We start from the raw sequence: 21,790 nt of genomic DNA, 5'->3' as shown, positions 1-21,790 counted from the left end.
GTCATGGACTAGGGAGGTATTCCGTGGTTAGAACCAGCAGAGAGATACTTCGGGCCATGGAGTTTGTGAGTGCAGACAGCAAGTGCACTGCTGCCATTGGTCCCCCCCTGCTAGTAGGGACCCCCCTGAAGGATCAGGGCCTATTCGCCTAGGCACTGCCCGGTCAAGACAGTCCCTGTCCCAGAGAGCCAAGCTCCCACCGCCCCACCCAGCAGCGACAGCTCCATCGCCCGTGGAGCTGCACGCAGGGCGGCTCTCTGCTCATCTACTGCAGGATGGGCTCAAGCAGCCAGCGCCCCCTTGGCTGCTCTGGGACCTGTCCGAGAGGAGAGGCAGGGGACAGGTGGAGCTGAGAGTGCCCAAGGCCACTCTGCATGCAGCCGGCTGGCTGCCACTGCACGCAGGAAAGCAGCTATGGACACAGAACTCTGGTGTGGCATCCAGGGCACACAGTAGTTAGGAGCCAGCCTCCTCCCTCAAAGCCCCAGCTCCGGGGTGCAGGAGTTACCCACTGCCAGGGCGGGGGGGGCAAACACAGACAGCCCGGCATGGCCTCACCAGAGACACACCCAGAAAGCACTGTACAAATGGTTTATTGGCCTCATACCAGACTCCTCCACAGAGCTCCCTCCTCTGGGCCTGGTCAGAGCAGCTTACCCACCCAGGAGTTAAATCATTCACCCCCCGGAAACATGCCAACGGCCCTTGCTTCGCGGGCAAAGGGCCCATTTAACGCCCCCTACAAACAACAATCAGACACAACCGCTAACCCATCGGAGCCATTGGTGGGGACCAAGCCCCGCCGCACCTCAGCCCCTGCCAAGTGAGATGCTCAGCTACTCTACAGTGATGCTCTTTGGAACAAGCCTCAGAAAGTCACCTGGCCTGTCCCCCACCCCTCAGGCGAACACACCAGCCCATCATTCAGCAGCAACGGTTCATGGCCCTAGCGAGGGCTCCTTGCAGAGAGGCAAGGCAGGGGGATGAGAAAACAACAAACACGAGGATCGTGCAACAGGAGAGCACAGCCAGAAGCTGGCAGGGGGCTGGTTACCTCCCGACACACACAGCAGAATCATGCCCCTAAGCAGGCAGAATCCCAGCACCTGGCACATCACCCTGCAGAGGCTGACGACATCCAACAAGTCCCTTACCAAGCCCCTGGCTCCCACACCTCCTCCAGCCTGACTTGCCGCAGGCTCAGAGACCCAGGAGGGCGGCAGCGGTGAGAACTCCCCACCCCCGGACAAGTCCCACAGCCCTTAATGACGGGGTCAGAGAGTCAGCGTCCCAGCCACGCAGCCAAGGCTCAGCGCAGCCAGGCTCCGGCCCCAGGTGGGTCCATGTTCACTGCAGCTCGCCCAGGAAGGCTAGCAGCACCTCGTGGAACTCGCGAGGCTTCTCCAGGTAGCAGGCATGGCCGGCGTCAGGCAGCACCACCACTTTGTGCTTCGGGAGCTGCTGCAGGCTCTGCAGGGACTGAGCGCCCAGGCCGGAGTCGCGCTCACCATAGATGATCAGAGTTGGCGTCTGCAGAGAGACAGGGAGAACTTCAGCCGTCAGACCTTCGCCACCCCTCAGCAGCGGGAGGCCGGCAACAGACCGCCGCCCACCTGCGCTGCCCCGAGAGCACGGCCCGAGGGACTCAAGTGACCTGGAGAGCAGCGTAGCTCTGAGACAGGGCAGAGGTGTCCAGGCAGAGTGTATCCCAGGGCCCCCTGGGAGCCTGGGGCTCAAACCCCCACCCCAGAGCCTTGGGGAGCCTGCGACCATGCCCCCCAGCCCCAGAGAGCATGGGGTCTAGGGCTACCCTTCCCACACACAGCGCCCCAAGGCGCGGGGTCCACAGCCTCTTTACTTCCCCTCCACACACACACAGCCTCCTAGCCTCAGAGAATACTGTAGCTGAGATGGGGAGCTGTACTGCAGCAAGCTGGGCTGACAAGCCGTTGCTGCAGTGACTGGAGAAGCTCCGGGCTGCAGTCACAAAACTGGACAAGTTCCTCTGTGAGTCAGGCCCTGATTACCCCCACCGACCAGCTGAGAAGCCTCTGCTCTAGGGACCAGCTCTGTCTCCCGCCCCAGAGCCAGATGCTTCTCCTTCCCTGCCATACCTGGACCTGCTGGTACTGCTGGGCCGTGTACTCCTGGGTCCCCACAGGCGCAATGGGCACAAAGCCCTTCAGCTGCGCCCCATGTACCAGGACAAAGGGGACGGAATAGTGGCCACTCATGGACGGGCTGATCAGAACTGGCCTCTGGATCCCCAGCTCCTTCAGCACATGCAGCAGGAAGGTGACACGGCCCTGCTCCGTGGAGACAGAATCGGAAAGTGGGGAGTTGCCGTAGCCTGCGGAGGAGGAGGAGGAGGGGTTAGCCTGCCCCGAAGGCCCAGGCAAAGGCGTCTGCATGGGGAGCCAGAGCCTGTAGCAGGAGGAAGGTTTCACCATCCTAAACCTTTCCTCCCTCGCCCCCAACAGGCCTCACCCCAGCGAGGAGCCAGTGCAATAGAGATTTCTTGTGGGACATGCAAGTTAATTAGCAGACGTGCTGGGTTTGCATGCCAGCAGGACTCACATATGCTAGTCTTGCTACATCTCCAGGGCAATGTGGAACAGTGTCGCAAAATCAAAATCCCTGCCGAAGCCGCAGCCTTCTGCCCAGTGCGTACGGGCAGCACCCCCAGGAGAGGAACAGATCCAGGGGCACAAGCATGGTGTATGTAGTGAACATCTCTAGAACATGTGACTCCCTGGAACTGACCACTTAAAGAGGCATGGGGCTGTACAGTCTCTTTGGCACATGCCAGCTGGCTGGCGGGCAGAGGGAGACGGGAGCTATCGCTGCAGGCAGAAATTAACTTGGGATACGTGGGTGGCATATTCCTACCAGGCAGGTCGATAGCAACAGAGCGATATCCTTCCTCTGAGAGCAGGGTCAGCGTCCCAAGGTCCTCCCAGGTCTTCGAAGTAAAAGCCTGGCCGTGCAGAAAAACCACCTCCAGCCTGCAGAGGACAAAACAGCAGGTAGAGGGGCACCCGCCAGGAGGGAAGTGGGACCCACCCTGCTGTGGGTGGGGCAGGGGAGGCTGTTTCTGTGCTAGTTTACCAGCAGGAGAGCCTGGGGCTGTTAGGATGACAGACACTATGTTTTGTTTGTCACCATTATCTACGCAGATCCAAGGTGGCCTCTGGATCAGCAGATTTGGCTGATCCCTGCTGAACACATAGGAGAGTCACTTCCCGCTACGGAGAAGTGCAGCCACCTCTGGGGTGGAACGCAGCAGCTATTTCAGAGCTCACCAAACTGTGTCAGACAGGAAATGATCAAACACCAGCACTGCAGTTTCAACTGGACGGACATTTAAGAGTAATTAAGATTTGGGATGAGCACCTGGGATAAGATCCCTAGTCTTGCAAGGAGTGACAAAGGATATATAGTGACTACAAGCGGTCAGGAACTGGGCGTTTTGGGGTCCCCGGGGAAGCTCACCCCGACCCAGAGGTGAAAGCCGGTATGGTGTACCGGCAAGAGCCAGTATGCTGTGCCGGACCGGACCAGCTTCCCCAGGCTGGCGCTTTAAAGGTCCTGGAGCTCCCTGCAGCAGCCAGAGCCCCAGGCCCTTTAAAGCGCCGCCAGAGCCCCGCCACCACTAGCCCTGGGCTCCGGCGGTGATTTAAAGGACCAGGGGCTCCGCAGCGGTAGCAGCAGCCGGAGCCCGGGCCCTTTAAGTTGACCCTGAGCCCAAGGGCTACCAGCTGCCTCTGCAGCTGGTAGCTCCAGGGGTGATTTAAAGGCCCCGGGGCTCCCAGCCGCAGCCGGAGCCCCAGGGCCTTTAAATCTTGATTTAAAGGGCCCAGGTATTTAAAGGTCCAGCCTCTTCTGGTTGAGGCCACGCCCCCTGCTCAGGACTCCAGAGTACCTGTAAGTCCTTTAAATTACTCTCACCCCTGCCCCAACACCATACAGGGCTGATCTACAGAGAGTAGCACCAGCTACTGAATCACCTGCCCCAGGTTTTTCTTGGAAGTTTCCCACTCCCGTACCGGGTGAGCCAGACCCTGCTCATCCTAGGAGCTCAGATAAAAGCACAGATCTAGGGCAGCTGATCTAGGATATAGACTGCTTACGATGACCCACAGTGCTGACACCAGAACCAGCTCTGGTGGCCAGAAGACTAACCCACCTTTTGGGGCTGGGAGTCCCAGCTCTCTGGAGCAGGAAGCCTTCTCTGAATAAGATGGACGGGCTCCCTGCAATGGTCCCTGTTAGGACGGTGACATTGACATCTTGCTGGCCCTTCTCCTCAGCCCTGGCCTGGGCCTTGTGGCTGCCTGCCCTGGACGTGAACCTCTCGTGCTGGATTGCAGGGAGCAACAAGTAGAGGACAAAGGTGACGAGGACCCCGAGGACCAGCAGCCCCAGTCTGTTGCGGATCAAAGCCATCGTCAGCCGTTCTGAAAGGGGCAGAGAGAGAAGGTGAACAGCTGAGTGCCGGCTCCATGCTGCAGCTCAGACAGCGCCACGCACAGCAAGGCCCAGCCATGGAAGAGGAGACAAGGGACCTCATGGCTCAGCAATGACCAGGAGAAGAGGGATGCATACTTGACCGGGGCAACACACACACACTAAGGTGGCACAGTTATCCCCCAGGGCAACCTCCCAATCAGGAATGCGTCCTTCCCCACCCAAATACCAGGGCACCACAGGGGGGTGGGGACCAAGGTGGATTCTTGCCCCCAGCTTTTTATTGGGGATGGGGGATGATGGGGCTTTCTTTACCCCCGAAGTCTCATGCATGACCCTAGGCCAGAAGAGACGTTTGGGGGACGTTTGCAGCAGAGCGCAGAAATTCTGGTGTTACGGTCACTAGGATGAGACACTTCAGGCCCAGGGTCAGAGGCCGATTCAGGCCGGGCCCTACCCTGTCTAAGGCTCAGGGAAGCAGCCGGTGTTGGTCTCTCTGCCTCATTCTCACTCCTAGCCACCATCCTGGTCATGCCCGAAGGGAGGCAGGCTGGTCTGGAGCCCCCTGGGCTGGGGCTGTGACCCCAGCACCTGCACTGTGTTAGGTAGCAACAGCCACCCTCACTGTACCTCTCCCCTGCCCCAAATCACTTACCCCTGGGAACCAACTAGTGCTGGGGGGTCGCTGCACAGAGGAAGAGTTTAACAAACAGGTGCCCCCTTGCAGAGAGGGGTCCAGCCTGGCCCACCTGGCACTGGCAGAACTCCTCCGCACAGTGGCTTTCACAGCCTACCCACTCCCCAGGATCTGTGGTTTCTATGCCACCCCCACCCCCCACACAGGCCCTGACACTGATCTCCTCCCAGGCACTCCCCCTGCCTCCCCTTTACTGTCCCTGCTGCCTTTTCCCCTGCTTTGTCCCTGAAGCCTCCTGCTCCCCCACAATCGCCCCACCCATCGCTCCCAACTGCCCAGAACCTTCCCAGCTCCATGTTCCGTCCCACCCCCCAACACACCCGCGGGACATGCAACAGCCCTGAGAAAACACGGGTCAGATCCCAAGACATGGGTGGCAGACTCCCTCCAGATCCCCAAACATAGTAGCACCTAAAGGCCCCCCAACTGGCCTTCCCCCCCAGTTATGGTTATTGCAGGCGCCTGGCTGGTACTGTAGGGAGCTGCTCCCAGCATGTTCCAGTATTCAGGGAACTTCACACTCATGTCACCTGGCACATCTTCAGGGGCACTCTCCTCCTTACAGGGGGTTTAGTGCCAGGGCATCAGACCGATGGCCCTAGACAGCAGCGTCCCTTAACCCACAGCACAGGTGCTGCAGCAGTGAAAGCTTCCCCCTTTCCAGCCCCAGTGTGAGGGACCCAGCTATAAGGGAGAAATTAGAGGCCAGTCTCCATGGGGGCCAGTTATCCACAAACCTGCCTGCTAGGAAGCACCAGCGGAGGCGGGGTTTGAGCAGGTACCCTGGCGAGACTCCGTGGCCCATTATTCAATCTCTTGCACTATCCAGCCCTTTCTACAGCAGAGTTTTAAATCTGAACCCCTGGGTTGCAGCACAGCACAAGGCAGAGCACGGCCAGAGAGAACAGCCAGCCTTGAGCTCCAGGCCGCCAGTGCTAGCAGATTAACAGAACGCTGGGCGGGGCTGCCCTCCCTGCACAGTCATTACACCGCCTTTGATGGACAGGGCAATGCACTTCACTGCCCCCCAGCATAGAGGGGCCCCATATAACACCCTAAGGAGTTCAGTGCTGTCTGGAGTCCTTGGCAGGCCCTGCACTAGGGGAATTCTCCCCTGCTCAGCGTAGAGGGGATGGAAGGGCCCTAACAGAGTTGGCTCTGCAGGAGGCTCACAAGCAAAGACATGCTTGCAAGGAGAAACAACTCCCTACTTGCTGCTTGGGAGACGCTTTCTGTAATTAATTTGCAAAAAGAAAAGGAGTACTTGTGGCACCTTAGAGACTAACCAATTTATTTGAGCATAAGCTTTCGTGAGCTACATCCGATGAAGTGAGCTGTAGCTCATGAAAGCTTATGCTCAAATAAATTGGTTAGTCTCTAAGGTGCCACAAGTACTCCTTTTCTTTTTGCAAAGACAGACTAACACAGCTGTTACTCTGAAACCTGTAATTAATTTGGCGTGCATAAGAAGAATGCCACAGGTGAGTGCTCAAGGTCAGAGGGGCCCCCACTTGCTGTACTCTATTGTTCCCAGACAGCACTGAGGGGCCCCAGCATCCTCCAGGTGCCCCAATTATTCTCTGTGTCCTGTGGGCAGCAGCTAAGTCTCAGGGATGAGATTTTCAAAGGCCTCCCCAGACGGCAAGCCATGCAAGCTGCATGGAAGCCCTGAGGCTGGGCATGTACTCTGCACTATTTGCTTTCAAGGGCTTTGAATGTTTGGGCAACAGCATTTCAAAGAAGCACAAACACACAGAGGGAATGAGATCTTTCAATGGGGTCAGGTTCTCCACACAGCCACTAGCCTGTATGGCAAATCACCTGACTCAAGCTGAAAGCTGTCCTGTCATCAAAGTGCAAGTAATTAATGTGATGGTAACTGACACGCATCTGATCCAGAAGGGCCCCAATGCACTTTACAAGTGACATTGGAAGCTCACTTCCTCCACCACTGACATCCAGCCACTTCTGGGGTGAAACATAATAGTTGCTGGATGATGCACATCAACACTCAGTTTTTATTTGCATTGTGGTGGGGCCAAGGGCCTCCACCTATGGACGAGGCCCCCACCATGCTAGGAGTTGTATGAATGCAGAACAAAGAGACAGTCCTTGCTTCCAAGAGCTGACGATCTAAGCACACAAATACGGAGGAGGAAGAATACTGTATCCAGGAGAACCAAAAACAGGGGAGGCTTTAGGCAAGGAGAAAGCCGCTGTCTTGGACATGCCATACCTCAGTCATCCATGGCTCCCAATTACCTGAGTGGCTCATCCACATGACAGACAGAGCAAACATGACTCCCCTTTATTGAGCATGCCCCTAAGGAACTCAGCACTCAATGCTGCACTGCAATGCGAGAAGTGCCCCAGCATCTTACTGCCCACCAGCAGGCAGGCCCTGGGCCTTTCACTTTAAGCTCAGCCTTGCTCTCTGCACCCACTACCGACTACCTTGTCTGATCTCATCCAGCAGGCGGGCTGCAGATGTGCAGTCTCTGAAGACATAGGTTTGCCCCCGGCACAGGACCTTTAGTTTGGCAGGTACAGGACGTAGGCCTGAGCCCCCTCCTTCACAAACGCTTGCTTGAGCACCACGAGGCGCTGCCGCCGGGCATGTGTGGCAGGGCTGAGGTCGGGGAAGGAGGAGACCTTGGGGCCTTGGAATTTGGTCATGCAGCAGGCCCGTGCTGCCCGCAGAATTCTCTCTCGGGCCCAGAAATCGGAGAGGGTCATTAGCACAGTGCCAGCACCATCCACCTGGGCACCGCCGCCTGCTTCCCTCATGGGAAGCCGGTACGCGCTTTCTATACGCATAGGAGCTTCCTTCGCATTTAAGCCCAGGTAAGCTGGCACCAGATTTTCCAAGAAGGGAACAAGGTCTGTGTCTCCCACAGCAGCCAGGACCCCAATGACCCTGATGTTCCGGGCCCGCACCCTGTTCTCCAGCTCTTCCAGCCGGCGCTCTGTCTCCAGGCCGCCCTGGGCCAGCTCTCTCATCAGAGCCGCGTGCTTCACCACGCAGCTCTGCGTGGTCACCACCTTGGCATCCAGGGCTTCCACCCGGCCGGCCGTCTCCTCCAGGCATTTTGCCAGCTTACACAGCTCCTGTGAGAGGGAGGCCAGGGCTTCACGCAGGGCGGCCTGCTCCGAGATGACCTGGTCCAGCTGCTCTGGCGTGGCATCCGCTGTGGAGGGGCGCGTGCCATGCTCGCCTTCGCGGGCAGAGAGACGCTCTGTCACCTGCTCCCTTCTAGGCATCTTTGAACCAGAGCAGAAGAGTCTGTCCCACAAAACCTCACCCCACCTGGGCGCATCAGAGCAGGAGTTCCGGGGGCCCCCGGCCGGAGCTTGGGGCTGCCAGGCCCACCTCTGCCCAAGCGTCCTGGGACACGCCCTTGTTTACCAAGCGCTTCCCCGCCTCCAGCCGCGCCACGGGCGCTCCAAAGTAGCCGGCCCCCACGGCTAGAGCCCCTCCCCGCAGCATCGCAGTGCGCCGGAGCGACTCCGGGCCTGTGCGCCCCTGCACCGGGGCCATCGCCAGCCCCCGGCCCAGCCTGCCTGCGCCCCCAGCTCTCAAGGGGGCGAGGGGGGCAGCAGCCCTGGTTACCAGCACGCCTCGGCCAGCGCGCCCGAGCGCTGCCCGCCAGGCCAGGCCAGGCCGGGCCTCCCCCAGGCGCGCCGGAGCCAGGCGCCTCCAGTCCCCGGGGACCGCACGCACTTACCGCCTTGCTGCGCGGCGCCCGACAGCCGCCGCCGCCGCCTTCGCCCGGGCTGGTGCGGCACTGAAGCACCCCCGCCAGCCTGGCTCGAGCCCCACCTAGCGGGGGAAGGCGAGAACGCACAGCTGCGGGCAGACGGCTCCGCGCCCGTCCCCAAAGAGCCGGGCCGGACCGGACCGTCCCTAGCCCAGCTGCAGCAACCACCACTCTGCGCGCTTGGGGAGCCTCTGAGCGGGTGGACTGGGACAGGACTGAGCCGGGGGAATCACCCTCCCCAGCCGCCTCGGGGCTCCTGGGGAGCGCCCCTTTATTCCTCCTCCCGGCCCCCATGTGGGCACCCTCCAAAGGCAGGCGATGGGGGCGGTTTGGAGGGTGAGGCTGTACAGGTCCTCAGGGGATTTTTGAGCCTGGTCTCTAAGGATTTCATCTCCCTCTGGAGCTTCAGAGTGAGTGGGGAGGTTTGGGGGTCTCCCTAGTTCTGCCCTACCTCTCTGGCCATCCTTTCAACAGGTCCCTGTTTTTATCCCTAGAGCTTGTTCCTCCCTCCCTCCTTTGTTTGTGATTCTTTACAACCCTTTAACCCGCAGATCTTCCCCACAACCAATAACACACACACTGTTGGAAAATCTGCCTTGCACTCCCCCACTTTGTCTTAAAAGCACTCTACAGAAAACCTCCAGGCCATGGCCCAATGGGGCTCTGCCCTGAGCCTTGCTCAGGGTTCCCCAATGCTACTGTACAGCAAACCACAAATCTCACAACCCCACCAGGAAGCAGCAATGGTCATCTCTGGGGGGAAATTTAGGCACGGATTAACTAGCATGCAGAATAACAAAGTCAGGTTTAGAACTCAAGACTCCCTCGTGTCCATCATACGGCACCTTAACCCACCTTGTCAGGTACTGCTACACATTCCACTCACCCTACAGCCCTGCTATTGTATTGCTCCCTCCCTTTTCCCAGCTCCCTCCTTTCTACCAAACCGGGGCTCATAGAGCTCAGCTGTAGTAAACACCCCTCTGCCACCCCAGAATTCAACCAGCTGTTCACATCAATGAAACAATTACCAGCAAGTCTGTTACATTTCTCCAGTAGGCTCCCAGACCAAGCCCCCAGCACCCTTCAGCAGCTCTCCCTTAGTAAACAGGCCTCAGAGCACAAACCTGGGAGCGGAGGGAGGAGAATCCAGCAGTAGAGGGACCCATCTTGTGCCAACTTCCTGACTCAGCTCATTTGAAATAAGGGCTATGTAACAAAATACCCAGCTCTGCCTGTGATAAGCAGAAATACCTGATATGGTGCTGACAACCACTGCAAACTGGGAAAGGACCCCACAACTTTTGCTTATATTCATTTACCTAGCAAGACAGCTTCACTGCAAACTGTAATTACTCTAAAGCCACCATCCCCAGCCTCCTTCTGTTCTTCACACTCCCAGGTGCTCTTAGGCCCTGCCAATGCTGTGATGCAAACCATCCTAGGTGCAAGCACTGCCAGGGTTCAGACGATAGGGCAGAGGGGGTACAACCTTCATTTTGCACATTTCACTCTTTCGCTCCTCAATTCCCCATGACCCCACGCAAACTCTGCCACCCCAGTCTCTGTGGGGAAGAAGGTGGCAGGACACATTAAAATGAAACAGGCAGAATGGAGCAAGCTGATCTCTTCTCCCAACTGCAATATCCAACCAAACCTCACTGCAAACAGAGTCCAGCTCTCACAGCTGAGCACACCACCTGAATTTAAGGGGGAAAGGAGTCCAGGAGAGCTGGCTGTATTTTAAAGAATCCTTATTGAGGTTACAGGGACAAACCATCCCGATGTGTAGAAAGAATAGTAAATATGGCAGGCAACCAGCTTGGCTTAACAGTGAAATCCTTGCTGCTCTTAAATACAAAAAAGAAGCTTACAAGAAGTGGAAGATTGGACAAATGACCAGGGATGAGTATAAAAATATTGCTCGGACTTGCAGGAGTGAAATCAGGAAGGCCAAATCACACCTGGAGTTGCAGCTAGCAAGAGATGTTAAGAGTAACAAAAAGGGTTTCTTCAGGTATGTTAGCAACAAGAAGAAAGTCAAGGAAAGTGTGGGCCCCTTACTGAATGAGGGAGGCAACCTAGTGACAGAGGATGTGGAAAAAGCTAATGTACTCAATGCTTTTTTTGCCTCTGTCTTCACGAACAAGGTCAGCTCCCAGACTACTGCACTGGGCAGCACAGCATGGGGAGGAGGTGACCAGCCCTCTGTGGAGAAAGAAGTGGTTCGGGACTATTTAGAAAAGCTGGACGAGCACAAGTCCATGGGGCCAGATGCGTTGCATCCGAGAGTGCTAAAGGAGTTGGCGGATGTGATTGCAGAGCCATTGGCCATTATCTTTGAAAACTCATGTTAATCAGGGGAGGTCCCAGATGACTGGAAAAAGGTTAATGTAGTGCCCATCTTTAAAAAAGGGAAGAAGGAGGATCCTGGGAACTACAGGCCAGGCAGCCTCACCTCAGTCCCTGGAAAAATCATGGAGCAGGTCCTCAAGGAATCAATTCTGAAGCACTTAGAGGAGAGGAAAGTGATCAGGAACAGTCAGCATGGATTCACAAAGGGCAAGTCATGCCTGACTAATCTAACTGTTTTCTATGACGAGATAACTGGCTCTGTGAATGAAGGGAAAGCAGTGGACATGTTGTTCCTTGACTTTAGCAAAGCTTTTGACACTGTCTCTCACAATATTCTTGCCAGCAAGTTAAAGAAGTATGGGCTGGATGAATGGACTATAAGGTGGATAGAAAGCTGGCTAGATTGTCAGGCTCAACGGGTAGTGATCAATGGCTCCATGTCTAGTTGGCAGCCGGTATCAAGTGGAGTGCCCCAGGGGTCGGTCCTGGGGCCGGTTTTGTTCAATATCTTCATAAATGATCTGGAGGATGGTGTGGATTGCACCCTCAGCAAGTTTTCAGATGACACTAAACTGGAAGGAGTGGTAGATACGCTGGAGGGTAGGGATAGGATACAGAGGGACCGAGACAAATTAAGGATTGGGCCAAAGAAATCTGATGAGGTTCAACAAGGACAAGTGCAGAGTCCTGCACTTAGGACGGAAGAATCCAATGCACCGCTATAGACTAGGGACCGAATGGCTCGACGGCAGTTCTGCAGAAAAGGACCTAGGGGTTACAGTGGACGAGAAGTTGGATATGAGTCAACAGTGTGCCCTTGTTGCCAAGAAGGCCAATGGCATTTTGGGATTTATAAGTAGGGGCATTGCCAGCCGATCGAGGGACGTGATCGTCCCCCTCTATTTGACATTGTTGTTGCCTCATCTGGAGTACTGTGTCCAGTTTTGGGCCCCACACTACAAGAAGGATGTGGAAAAATTGGAAAGAGTCCAGCGGAGGGCAACAAAAATGATTAGGGGACTGGAACACATGACTTATGAGGAGAGGCTGAGGGAACTGGGGATGTTTAGTCTTCAGAAGAGAAGAATGAGGGGGGATTTGATAGCTGCTTTCAACTACCTGAAAGGGGGTTCCAAAGAGGATGGCTCTAGACTGTTCTCAGTGGTAGCAGATGACAGGACAAGGAGTAATGGTCTCAAGTTGCAGTGGGGGAGATTTAGGTTGGTTATTAGGAAAAACTTTTTCGCTATTAGGGTGGTGAAACACTGGAATGCGTTACCTAGGGAGGTGGTGGAATCTCCTTCCCTAGAAGTTTTTAAGGTCAGGCTTGACAAAGCCCTGGCTGGGATGATTTAGTCGGGGATCGGTCCTGCTTTGAGCAGGGGGTTGGACTAAATGACCTCCTGAGGTCCCTTCCAACCCTGATATTCTATGATTCTACGAATTTCACACAGCAGTGTCCTGTTCCCATCCCTGAGAGCATCAGAGATGCAGTGAGCTGCTACTACTGAGATGAGCTCCACAGAGATACTGCTGGAGGTGCAGGAGTAGCAAGGAATGCCCAGCAGCCTGGAGCACCCATGGCTACCCACTCCAGAAGTAACACGGGAGGCCCTGATACATGGACAGATGGAATAGCCATGGCTAGCCATGCAGAAGTGGTGTGGGAAGTTCTGGTATGTGGTGGACACCCATGGCTAACCACATAGAAGCAGCACAGGAGACCCACATATGTGGAAGTGCAGGTTGGGGGACACAGACTTGGAGTCTTTCCTGCTCCCTGTACAAACAAATAAATAATTCACTAACCCTTCTGGGCAATATTTGTGCACTGCACACAGCATTTCCTGGACAATATTGGAACCGTTGCGAAATCCTAGAGCTAAGTCTCCCCTCTTTCTCTTCACAGTTGGATTATTCGCCTCTGCAAAGCCAGTGACAAAACAACAAATAGCTGGCTACCTATCATTCCTGTGTACGTCAGCCCAACACATAGCTGGCCAGCAGCCTCTGAGGAGGGCACCCCCTGCGACCAGCTCTTTCCATTGCAATCACTCATTATAACTTTTCAGAACCCTGCTATGGGAATAATATTTTCCTACCAAGGCTGCAACTTTGAGGGAGGATGTGGAGGGAAAATGAAAGCTGGCACTCTCCTGAAACAACAGAAGAGTAGGAGCTGGGGCTTGAAGAATAACACAGCAGCGTATTGTGAGATTCACAATAAAATCACAAGAGTTGGCAACACTAAGATTCACCCTCCCCATGCAACGCTGGCAACAGTTACACCTCCCTCTGCAAGCAGCCAATCTACTACTGACCACTCATGGAGTTACATAAAGGAAACTTCCTCTATAATAAACATGCAACGCGGTCTTCCGTTTCTCTTCTCTTCTCAGGGCCTGTCTGCCGTGGGGATGTAGCCGCAGGGCTGCAAGCCCAGTGCAGATGGGAGGTCATTGCCCTGGTGCATTTCCTTCCTGCCCCCCGCTCGTCTCCTGCGAGCCACTAGGGGTCACTGCGCCCATGGGCCAGCGCTCGCACCCTGTTGCCAGGCCCGTCTCCGCCCCTGGTTGGCGTCACGGCTCGCGCCCTGGCTTCCTGTCCGACCTTCGACCCCGGGAAGCGCGGGTCTTCGCGGGCCGCCCCAACCCGCTCGGCAGGTATCGCCCCCCGCGCGCTGCCAGGGCCCCTGCTCTCGGGCACCTCCGGTCCGCCCCAGAGCTGGGGCAGAGACCTGGACGCTGCGGCTGCCGGGAGCTGGGGGCCCGCCTGGCTCCGAGCGACGGGGCCATCAGCCCAGCACCCTGGCTCAGACAGAGGCCAGGGCCAGCTGCTTCAAACCCCGCCCTCTGGGGCCCCCCGCAGCCTTAGTCACGGGGCCCCCCCCGCAGCCTTAGCTACAGGGCCCCCCCGCCCTCTGGGGCCAACCCCGCCTTAGCCACGGGGCCAACCCCGCCCTCTGGGGCCACCCCTCCCCCGCAGCCTTAGCCACGGGGCCAACCCTGCCCTCTGGGGCCAACCTCCCCCGCAGCCTTAGCCACGGGGCCAACCCTGCCCTCTGGGGCCAACCTCCCCCGCAGCCTTAGCCACGGGGCCAACCCTGCCCTCTGGGGCCAACCTCCCCCGCAGCCTTAGCCACGGGGCCAACCCTGCCTTCTGGGGCCACCCTGCCTCCCCCACCCCCGCAGCCTTAGCCATGGTGCCAACCCCGCCCTCTGGGGCCAACCCCGCCCCCCCTGCAGCCTTAGCCACGGGGCCCCCCGCCCTCTGGGGCCAATCCCGCCCCCTCCCCAGCCTTAGCCACGGGGCCAACCCCGCCCTCTGGGGCCAACCCCGCCCCCCCTGCAGCCTTAGCCACGGGGCCCCCCGCCCTCTGGGGCCAATCCCGCCCCCTCCCCAGCCTTAGCCACGGGGCCAACCCCGCCCTCTGGGGCCAACCCCGCCCCCCCTGCAGCCTTAGCCACGGGGCCCCCCGCCCTCTGGGGCCGCCCCCCCTGCAGCCTTAGCCACGGGGCCCCCCGCCCTCTGGGGCCAATTCCGCCCCCTCCCCAGCCTTAGCCACGGGGCCAACCCCACCCTCTGGGGCCACCCCCCCCCCGCAGCCTTAGCCACGGAGCCAACCCCGCCTTCTGGGGCCAACCCCGCAGCCTTAGCCACGGAGCCAACCCCGCCTTCTGGGGCCAACCCCGCAGCCTTAGCCATGGGGCCCCCTGCCCTCTGGGGCCAACCCCGCCCCCCCTGCAGCCTTAGCCACGGAGCCCCCCGCCCTCTGGGGCCACCCCCCCGCGCAGCCTTAGCTACAGGGCCCCCCCGCCCTCTGGGGCCAATTCCGCCCCCTCCCCAGCCTTAGCCACGGGGCCAACCCCACCCTCTGGGGCCACCCCCCCCCCCGCAGCCTTAGCCACGGAGCCAACCCCGCCTTCTGGGGCCAACCCCGCAGCCTTAGCCACGGAGCCAACCCCGCCTTCTGGGGCCAACCCCGCAGCCTTAGCCATGGGGCCCCCCGCCCTCTGGGGCCAACCCCGCCCCCCCTGCAGCCTTAGCCACGGAGCCCCCCGCCCTCTGGGGCCACCCCCCCGCGCAGCCTTAGCTACAGGGCCCCCCCGCCCTCTGGGGCCAACTCCACCCCCCCCCCCCCCCACAGCCTTAGCCACGGGGCCAACCCCGCCCTCTGGGGCCACCCCTCCCCCCCCGCAGCCTTAGCCACGGGGCCAACCCCGCCCTCTGGGGCCAACCTCCCCCGCAGCCTTAGCCACGGAGCCAACCCTGCCTTCTGGGGCCACCCCGCCCCCCCCACCCTTAGCCACGGTGCCAACCCCACCCTCTGGGGCCAATCCCGCCCCCCCTGCAGCCGTAGCCACGGGGCCCCCCGCCCTCTGGGGCCGCACCCCCCCGCCCCCCCTGCAGCCGTAGCCACGGGGCCCCCCGCCCTCTGGGGCCGCACCCCCCCGCCCCCCCTGCAGCCGTAGCCACGGGGCCCCCTGCCCTCTGGGGCCAACTCCGCCCCCTCCCCAGCCTTAGCCACGGGGCCAACCCCGCCCTCTGGGGCCAACCTCCCCTGCAGCCTTAGCCACGGTGCCAACCCCGCCTTCTGGGGCCAACCCGGCCCCCCCCCCCCCCCCCGCAGCCTTAGTCACGGGGCCCCCCGCCTTCTGGGGCCAACCCCTGCAGCCTTAGCCACGGGGCCCCCCGCCTTCTGGGGCCAACCCCGCAGCCTTAGCTACGGAGCCCCCCGCCCTCTGGGGCCAACCCCTCCCCCTTTGCAGCCTTAGCCAGGGGGCCCCCCGCCCTCTGGGGCCGCACCCCCCCCGCCCCCTCTGCAGCCTTAGCCACTGGGCCCCCTGCCCTCTGGGGCCACCCCCCCGCGCAGCCTTAGCTACAGGGCCCCCCCGCCCTCTGGGGCCAACTCCGCCCCCTCCCCTGCCTTAGCCACGGGGCCAACCCCGCCTTCTGGGGCCACCCTCCCCCCCCCGCAGCCTTAGCTACGGGGCCAACCCCAGCCTTAGCCATGGGGCCCCCCGCCCTCTGGGGCCAACCCCGCCCCCCCTGCAGCCTTAGCCATGGGGCCCCCCGCTCTCTGGGGCGCACCCCCCCCCCGCCCTCTGGGGGCAACCCCGCCCCTGCAGGGTTGGCCCCGGGGCCCTCTGCGGCTGTTTCTTCCTGAACCTGCTCACTGAGCAGGTCATGCCCTGTCTCAGGAGGGTTCGTTAAAACCCTCTCTCTAATGGAACAGGTTTCAGAGTAGCAGCTGTGTTAGTCTGTATTTGCAAAAAAAAAAAAAAAAAAAAAAAAGGAGTACCTTAGAGACTAACCAATTTATTTGAGCATAAGCTCTCTAAGGTGCCACAAGTATCCTTTTCTAAGGGAACAATGCGTGATCTCACTGTCATTGTACATGTCTGATCCTCTGTGAAAACCTGCTGGGCTCCTGGAGCAGTGAGTTCCACCAGTGAACAGTATACTACCTTCTAAGTATTGCCACAAATCAGCTGTGAATATCCTAACTTGTCAATTTGATTGAAGCCCCACTGATTGCAGTTTTGTAGAAGGGTGAAGAGTGCATTCACTTACTTTCATTAGCCAACTGGTATTGGATCAGATAATAGGTCTTCTCTCTAAATATCTGCCCAGACACGCCCAGTCTGTTCCTGGGTCGCTACTGGCCTGCCCCACTGCTACTTGCTCTCCCATTCCCCTGTGATCCCCTATTCATCCCCCCCTCCAAAAACAAAGTTTCCAAGTGTACCATTCCCCCCACCCCCGCATACCTGATGAGGCCATCCCAGTGAATGGACAGCAACCCCCAGTGTTATACTGTCCACCCACTAGCATTGAGATGAGGCAGTGAAGAGCTAAGTAAATAGGGTCCTTTGTGCCTAGATCAGGGACTGTGCCCAGAGTCCATTCTGGGGGGGCACAGGGCTCAGCCCAGGTTCCCGTCTCTTTCAGGACTGCTTGAAAGCACGAACAGGGAGGCCATGGCCACCCCGCAGGTGATGGTGGGCACCATCAAGGTGGATGGGCAAACTCTGTTCTACCGGCAGGCCAATCCGGCCCAGCAGGCCCCCAAGCTGTCTGTCCTGCTGCTCCACGGCATTCGCTTTTCATCTGAGACCTGGCTCAATCTGCAGACGCTGTCTAAGCTGGCGGATGCTGGCTACCGCGCTGTGGCCATCAATCTGCCAGGTACAGCTGCTCGGCCACTGGAGGAATCCCTTCAACGCACAGCCCCATGGGTGGGGCTGGGTGGGAGAACAGCCCTCAGGTGCCGGGGTGGCATAAGCTCCTCGGGCGAGGAACGTCCCATCATAGGAGCACTCATGCTGTGCATGGCTCTAGCATCTCCCCCTGAGAGCTTTCACGAGCATTCCCTATACCCCTTAACTCCCCTGTGATATGGGATCAGATGGGGAAACTGAGGCTTGGAGAGGTTTCATGCCTTAACCACACATATACCAGGAGTCGGCAGAATAACTGAGACTAGAACCCAGGTGTTCTGACTCAGGTCCTTCCCTTTAACTAGCAGATGCCATTGTCTCACGGCCTGTGGAGCAGAACCCAGGTGTTCTGGCTCCCAGCCCCCTCCGTAGCTCCCTGCACCTTTTCTGAGTCATACTGTCAGTGAAAGCTGAGGAATGACCCTGTTGTGACACTAGGGGCCAGACTATTGCCATCTCCCTGCCCACCTCTATACTGTTTTTGTCTGTCTGGGGACCAGGGCTGATGGGGGGGGGGATCTGCCCCCCCCCCAAGTCTGTAACTGGGGTGATGTGGGGGGTGTGAATTGGGAAGGGGTAGGGCCCCAGTGAACGTGATGCACCAGGACTGCAGATTTCTCGCGAGGGGCCTGCCAGCATATCCGTAACACAGAGGGGTTTTGTCTCACGTGGTCCAGGGCTTGGCCATTCCAAGGAGGCGACAGCTCCGGCTCCTGTTGGGCAGCCTGCCCCTGGGGGTTTCCTGAAGGCTGTCTGTGAGGCCCTGCAGCTGGGCCAGGTGGTTGTGATCAGCCCATCCCTCAGCGGGATGTATTCGCTCCCATTCCTCTTCCAGCACAGCCAGCTGGTCCAGGCCTACGTGCCGGTGGCGCCCATCTGCACCGAGAAGTTCCCCGCCACGCAGTACGCCAGCATAAAGGTACAGCCCCTGGACTGGCAGGGAAGAGGCAAGTCTCTGTCGTTGGGGACTCCGGTTTCCAGGCAGGGGCAGAGAACACTAGGCTGGGGGATGGGGTGGAAGAGCTAAGGCACTGGGCAGACACCGGGAAGTGGGTGAAGGGAATCGAGGTTGCAGACGTGTAACAGAGCAGTGGGGGAACCGGAGAATCCGAATCCAAGCCCCCACTAAAGGGAATGTCCAGCAGTAATACTCAAGCTCCATCAGGACAAAGCACTCCGTGTAGCACAATCAGCGTGACAGAAACCAGCACCTGTAGCCTGGCCTTATGACTCAAGGCCTAGGTGCTGCCCTGCACAGTTTTATGCTGGGCCACATCCATTCCTGGTGTAGCCCCACCTCACACAGTGGTGTTACACCCTTGTGACCTGGGCCCCTCCACTAGCTGGCAGACCCGTGGGACAATCTGCATTTCCCAGGCCCCTTTCACCACCTCCCTCACCCTGTGCTCACTGATCCCTCTCGTTTGCCCTTGTTCTAATGCTCCAGCGCCCACCAGTTTCAACCATTCCCACCCGCCCCCCCTTTATTTTTTTAAAATCAACCTGCTGGAGAAAATGTTCCTTCTTTTTCCCCCAGTGTGGAACTTGTATCCCCTCCTCCTAAAATAACCGTGCTGTAAGAGCCATCCTCAGCCCTGCACCCGTGATCCGGGGGTAGGGTCTGAATTCTGCAGGGCTAAAAAAGGGAGCCTGAGCCCACTGGCAATGGGTCGCTCCCAGCTCCCCCCTGGGAAACCCTGTCCTTGCGTGCAGCCCTGGGAAGTGCAGGGCTGGGAGGGACATTTTTATGCACAGAGAGGGCGTTTTAGCTGCTGGTTTTCAGTATATTAGTTTGAATGTTTCTATTCTCTTGGGCTCTGTGCAGTGGGACCAGATCCTAAGCAGCATCCAAGCAGGCGGAGGGGAGTCAAAGTAACAATGCTATCTTTACGCCTCCCCTGCATCTTTATCCTGGGCTAGCCAGCAACTGGGCCAGTGCACAGGGTAACAGAGCAGGGCTGCTCTGCCAACAGCCTCTCAGGGCAGTTCTGGCACTCAGGATTGAGTGCCGGGACCCTCCTTTTCATCCCCTTCTCCGAAAGCCAGGATGGTGGGAGGGCTGTCATGGCAACCATGCAGGGCTGGAGGATTCCCAGACCCTGTGGGAATTCCTTGGGTCACATACCCTATGGTTATGGCCCGTTTGCACCAGCTGACAGTCTGGGGCCTGGGCATGTGGGTGAAGGAATACAACAAATAGTCCGAAGAAAATGTGTCCTATTCCTCCAGATTTAAAATATCCATGGCACATCCAGATCACATGACCCTCGCCCAAGCTCCGAGCCTTTGAACCTTTGCCCATCCCTGCTTTTAGCCTCCAGTTCTATCCCCCTCCAACACACACCTTGGTTTTTAGCTTCATGATTTGCCATTTTTGACATCTCACCTGACTCTGGACAGCAGCCCCTTAAGGCTCCAGCTCCCCATCTCCAGCGTTGGTCTGAATGCTGGGGGTCAGCAGATGCCCTGATTTCCGTGAGAGTTAAGCACCCAATTGTCTTTGAGGAGCTGGTTCCTAGAAAGGGATCATTCCCAACAACTCAATTCGAGAGGAAATTCCCAGACCCACGGGGGGCACGAAGCAATGCTCAGAACCAGTGAAGCTCCCAGGCAGGGATACACTCTCCCAGAGCTGCCAGGCTCTAGCCTCCCTCTTGTGCCACTGGCCCTGGTGATCAAAGCGAGCAGTACGCCCGTACCCACTGTCTGAGCTCTTGTGCCTTGTGTCCCCTCCTGCTAGACCCCCACGCTGATTGTGTATGGGGACCAGGACACCCAGCTCGGGGAAATAAGCCTGAACAACCTCAAGAACCTCCCCAATCACAAGGTGCTCCTGCTGAAAGGAGCAGGACATGCCTGTTACCTGGACAAGCCAGAGGAGTGGCACCTGGGCCTGCTGGACTTCCTGAAGAGCCTGGAGTGACGAGTGGCCTCTTTTCTCCCCCAGACCTCCAGTGCGCGATCCGTCAGGCACATGGCTGGCTCTTTGCTGCACACCTCCTGTGGAGGATCTGGGGCCCACAGCTTCTTTCTCTCACTAGAGCGGGTACTTAATTGATGGCTCCTTCCCGATCTCAGACAATCACAGCACACTGGGGGGTTAGCAAATAGTGGCCACGAAGCCAGAGGTGCCCTCCTGGCAGTCAGGTGCTTGCTCCTTTTCCTTCTTTTTAAAATGATTAGAATTGAAAGGTTTATCGAAGCTGACTGGGCACTAGCATGGGGTGAGACTGGGGGTATTGAGGGCAGGTTCCCCAGCTGCACATTCTAGTGCAAACCCGTCCTGCAAATCCTAGCTCCATAGCTGTGTCAATGCCCCTGCTCCTGCCCTGCAGCGCCCCTGCTACTCCAGACCTGCCAGTGCCCCCAATCCTGCCCTTCAGCCCCCCCTGTGACTCCAGCCCTGCCCCCACCCAGCTCTGCCAGTGCCCCCAATCCTGTCCTGCAGCCCCCCTGCAACTCCAGCCCTGCCCCCACCCAGCTCTGCCAGTGCCCCCAATCCTGCCCTATAGCCTCCCTGCTACTCCAGCCCTATCCCCCACCCAGCTCTGCCAGTGTCCCCACACCTGCTCTGCAGCCCCCCTGCAATTCCAGCCCAACCACCCCAGTTCTGCTGCACACCTCAATCCTGACCTGTAGCACCCCCAGCTACTTCAGCCCTATCACAGCCCCAATGATGTGCCTTAATCCTGCTGTGAGCCTCACCGGAGCACATGCTGACACCCACCCGCAGCACTGCTTGGCTTGTGAGGAGCGACCCAGCCCCTGAGAGCCACACGGAGGCCAAACTTGCTACCAGCCTGGGATCGATCATTCAGGGAGCTTCCATCCAAACTCTGCAGCGACAGCACCTAATCCTTCACGAACAAATAAAACTCAGATCTGGGCCTCTGTCTCCATGCAGCTTTCCTCCCTTGCGCCAGTCCCCACCTCCTCCTTCCCGCATGGCGCTGACACCTGGCCCCCTCTCCCAGGAAGCCCACAGCCACGGCAGTTAGGAACAGGGTTGTACATGGAGAGGACTCAAATTCCAGCAAGAGCAGACAGAGGGAGTGGGGTCTGCAGCATGCTAGGGCAGAACAGTCCTTGGGGTCAGCTGCTGGAAGGGTGTAGGGCAGTTTGATTATTCCAGGGGCAGTGTGTCACATGGTTAGAGTAAGGGACTGGATGTCAGAACTCCTGGGCTCTATTTCCAGCCCTGGAAAAGAGCATTGTCTAGGGAGTAGACCAGGAGCAATGGTTCGGTGTCCAAGCTCCAGGAAGGAAGTGTGTCTAGGGGCTGTAGCCAAAGG

General features: G+C 58.4%; 2 protein-coding genes across 6 annotated transcripts; one reads left to right on the top strand and one right to left on the bottom strand.

The window, feature by feature from the left end:
- Positions 1 to 577: 577 nt before the first annotated feature.
- Positions 578 to 13,214, bottom strand: ABHD14A (abhydrolase domain containing 14A). Of its 5 annotated transcripts, none has more exons than XM_077821948.1 (5): positions 13,087 to 13,214; positions 4,187 to 4,457; positions 2,890 to 3,005; positions 2,115 to 2,350; positions 578 to 1,530 (listed from the first exon to the last, which is right to left on the bottom strand). In XM_077821948.1, exons 2-5 carry the CDS (start codon positions 4,444 to 4,446, stop codon positions 1,348 to 1,350), a joined length of 795 nt encoding a protein of 264 aa, XP_077678074.1. In that variant the 5' UTR covers positions 4,447 to 4,457; positions 13,087 to 13,214; the 3' UTR covers positions 578 to 1,347. The 5 variants fall into 5 exon arrangements, with proteins under 5 accessions (XP_077678074.1, XP_077678075.1, XP_077678072.1 ...); XM_077821949.1 differs by lacking the exon at positions 13,087 to 13,214 and adding an exon at positions 9,954 to 10,050; XM_077821946.1 differs by lacking the exon at positions 13,087 to 13,214 and adding an exon at positions 8,890 to 8,984.
- A 573-nt stretch (positions 13,215 to 13,787) lies between these two features.
- On the top strand, positions 13,788 to 21,385 carry ABHD14B (abhydrolase domain containing 14B). Its single transcript, XM_077822058.1, has 4 exons — positions 13,788 to 13,940; positions 17,230 to 17,466; positions 18,176 to 18,417; positions 20,239 to 21,385. Exons 2-4 carry the CDS (start codon positions 17,259 to 17,261, stop codon positions 20,419 to 20,421), a joined length of 633 nt encoding a protein of 210 aa, XP_077678184.1. The 5' UTR covers positions 13,788 to 13,940; positions 17,230 to 17,258; the 3' UTR covers positions 20,422 to 21,385.
- The last annotated feature ends 405 nt before the right edge of the window (positions 21,386 to 21,790 follow it).

Source organism: Eretmochelys imbricata, chromosome 7 (assembly GCF_965152235.1).
Source record: "Eretmochelys imbricata isolate rEreImb1 chromosome 7, rEreImb1.hap1, whole genome shotgun sequence".
Classification (NCBI taxonomy): domain Eukaryota; kingdom Metazoa; phylum Chordata; order Testudines; family Cheloniidae; genus Eretmochelys; species Eretmochelys imbricata.
The sequence above is the reverse complement of the archived record's forward strand: the minus strand, read 5'-3'. Positions and strand labels throughout refer to the sequence as shown.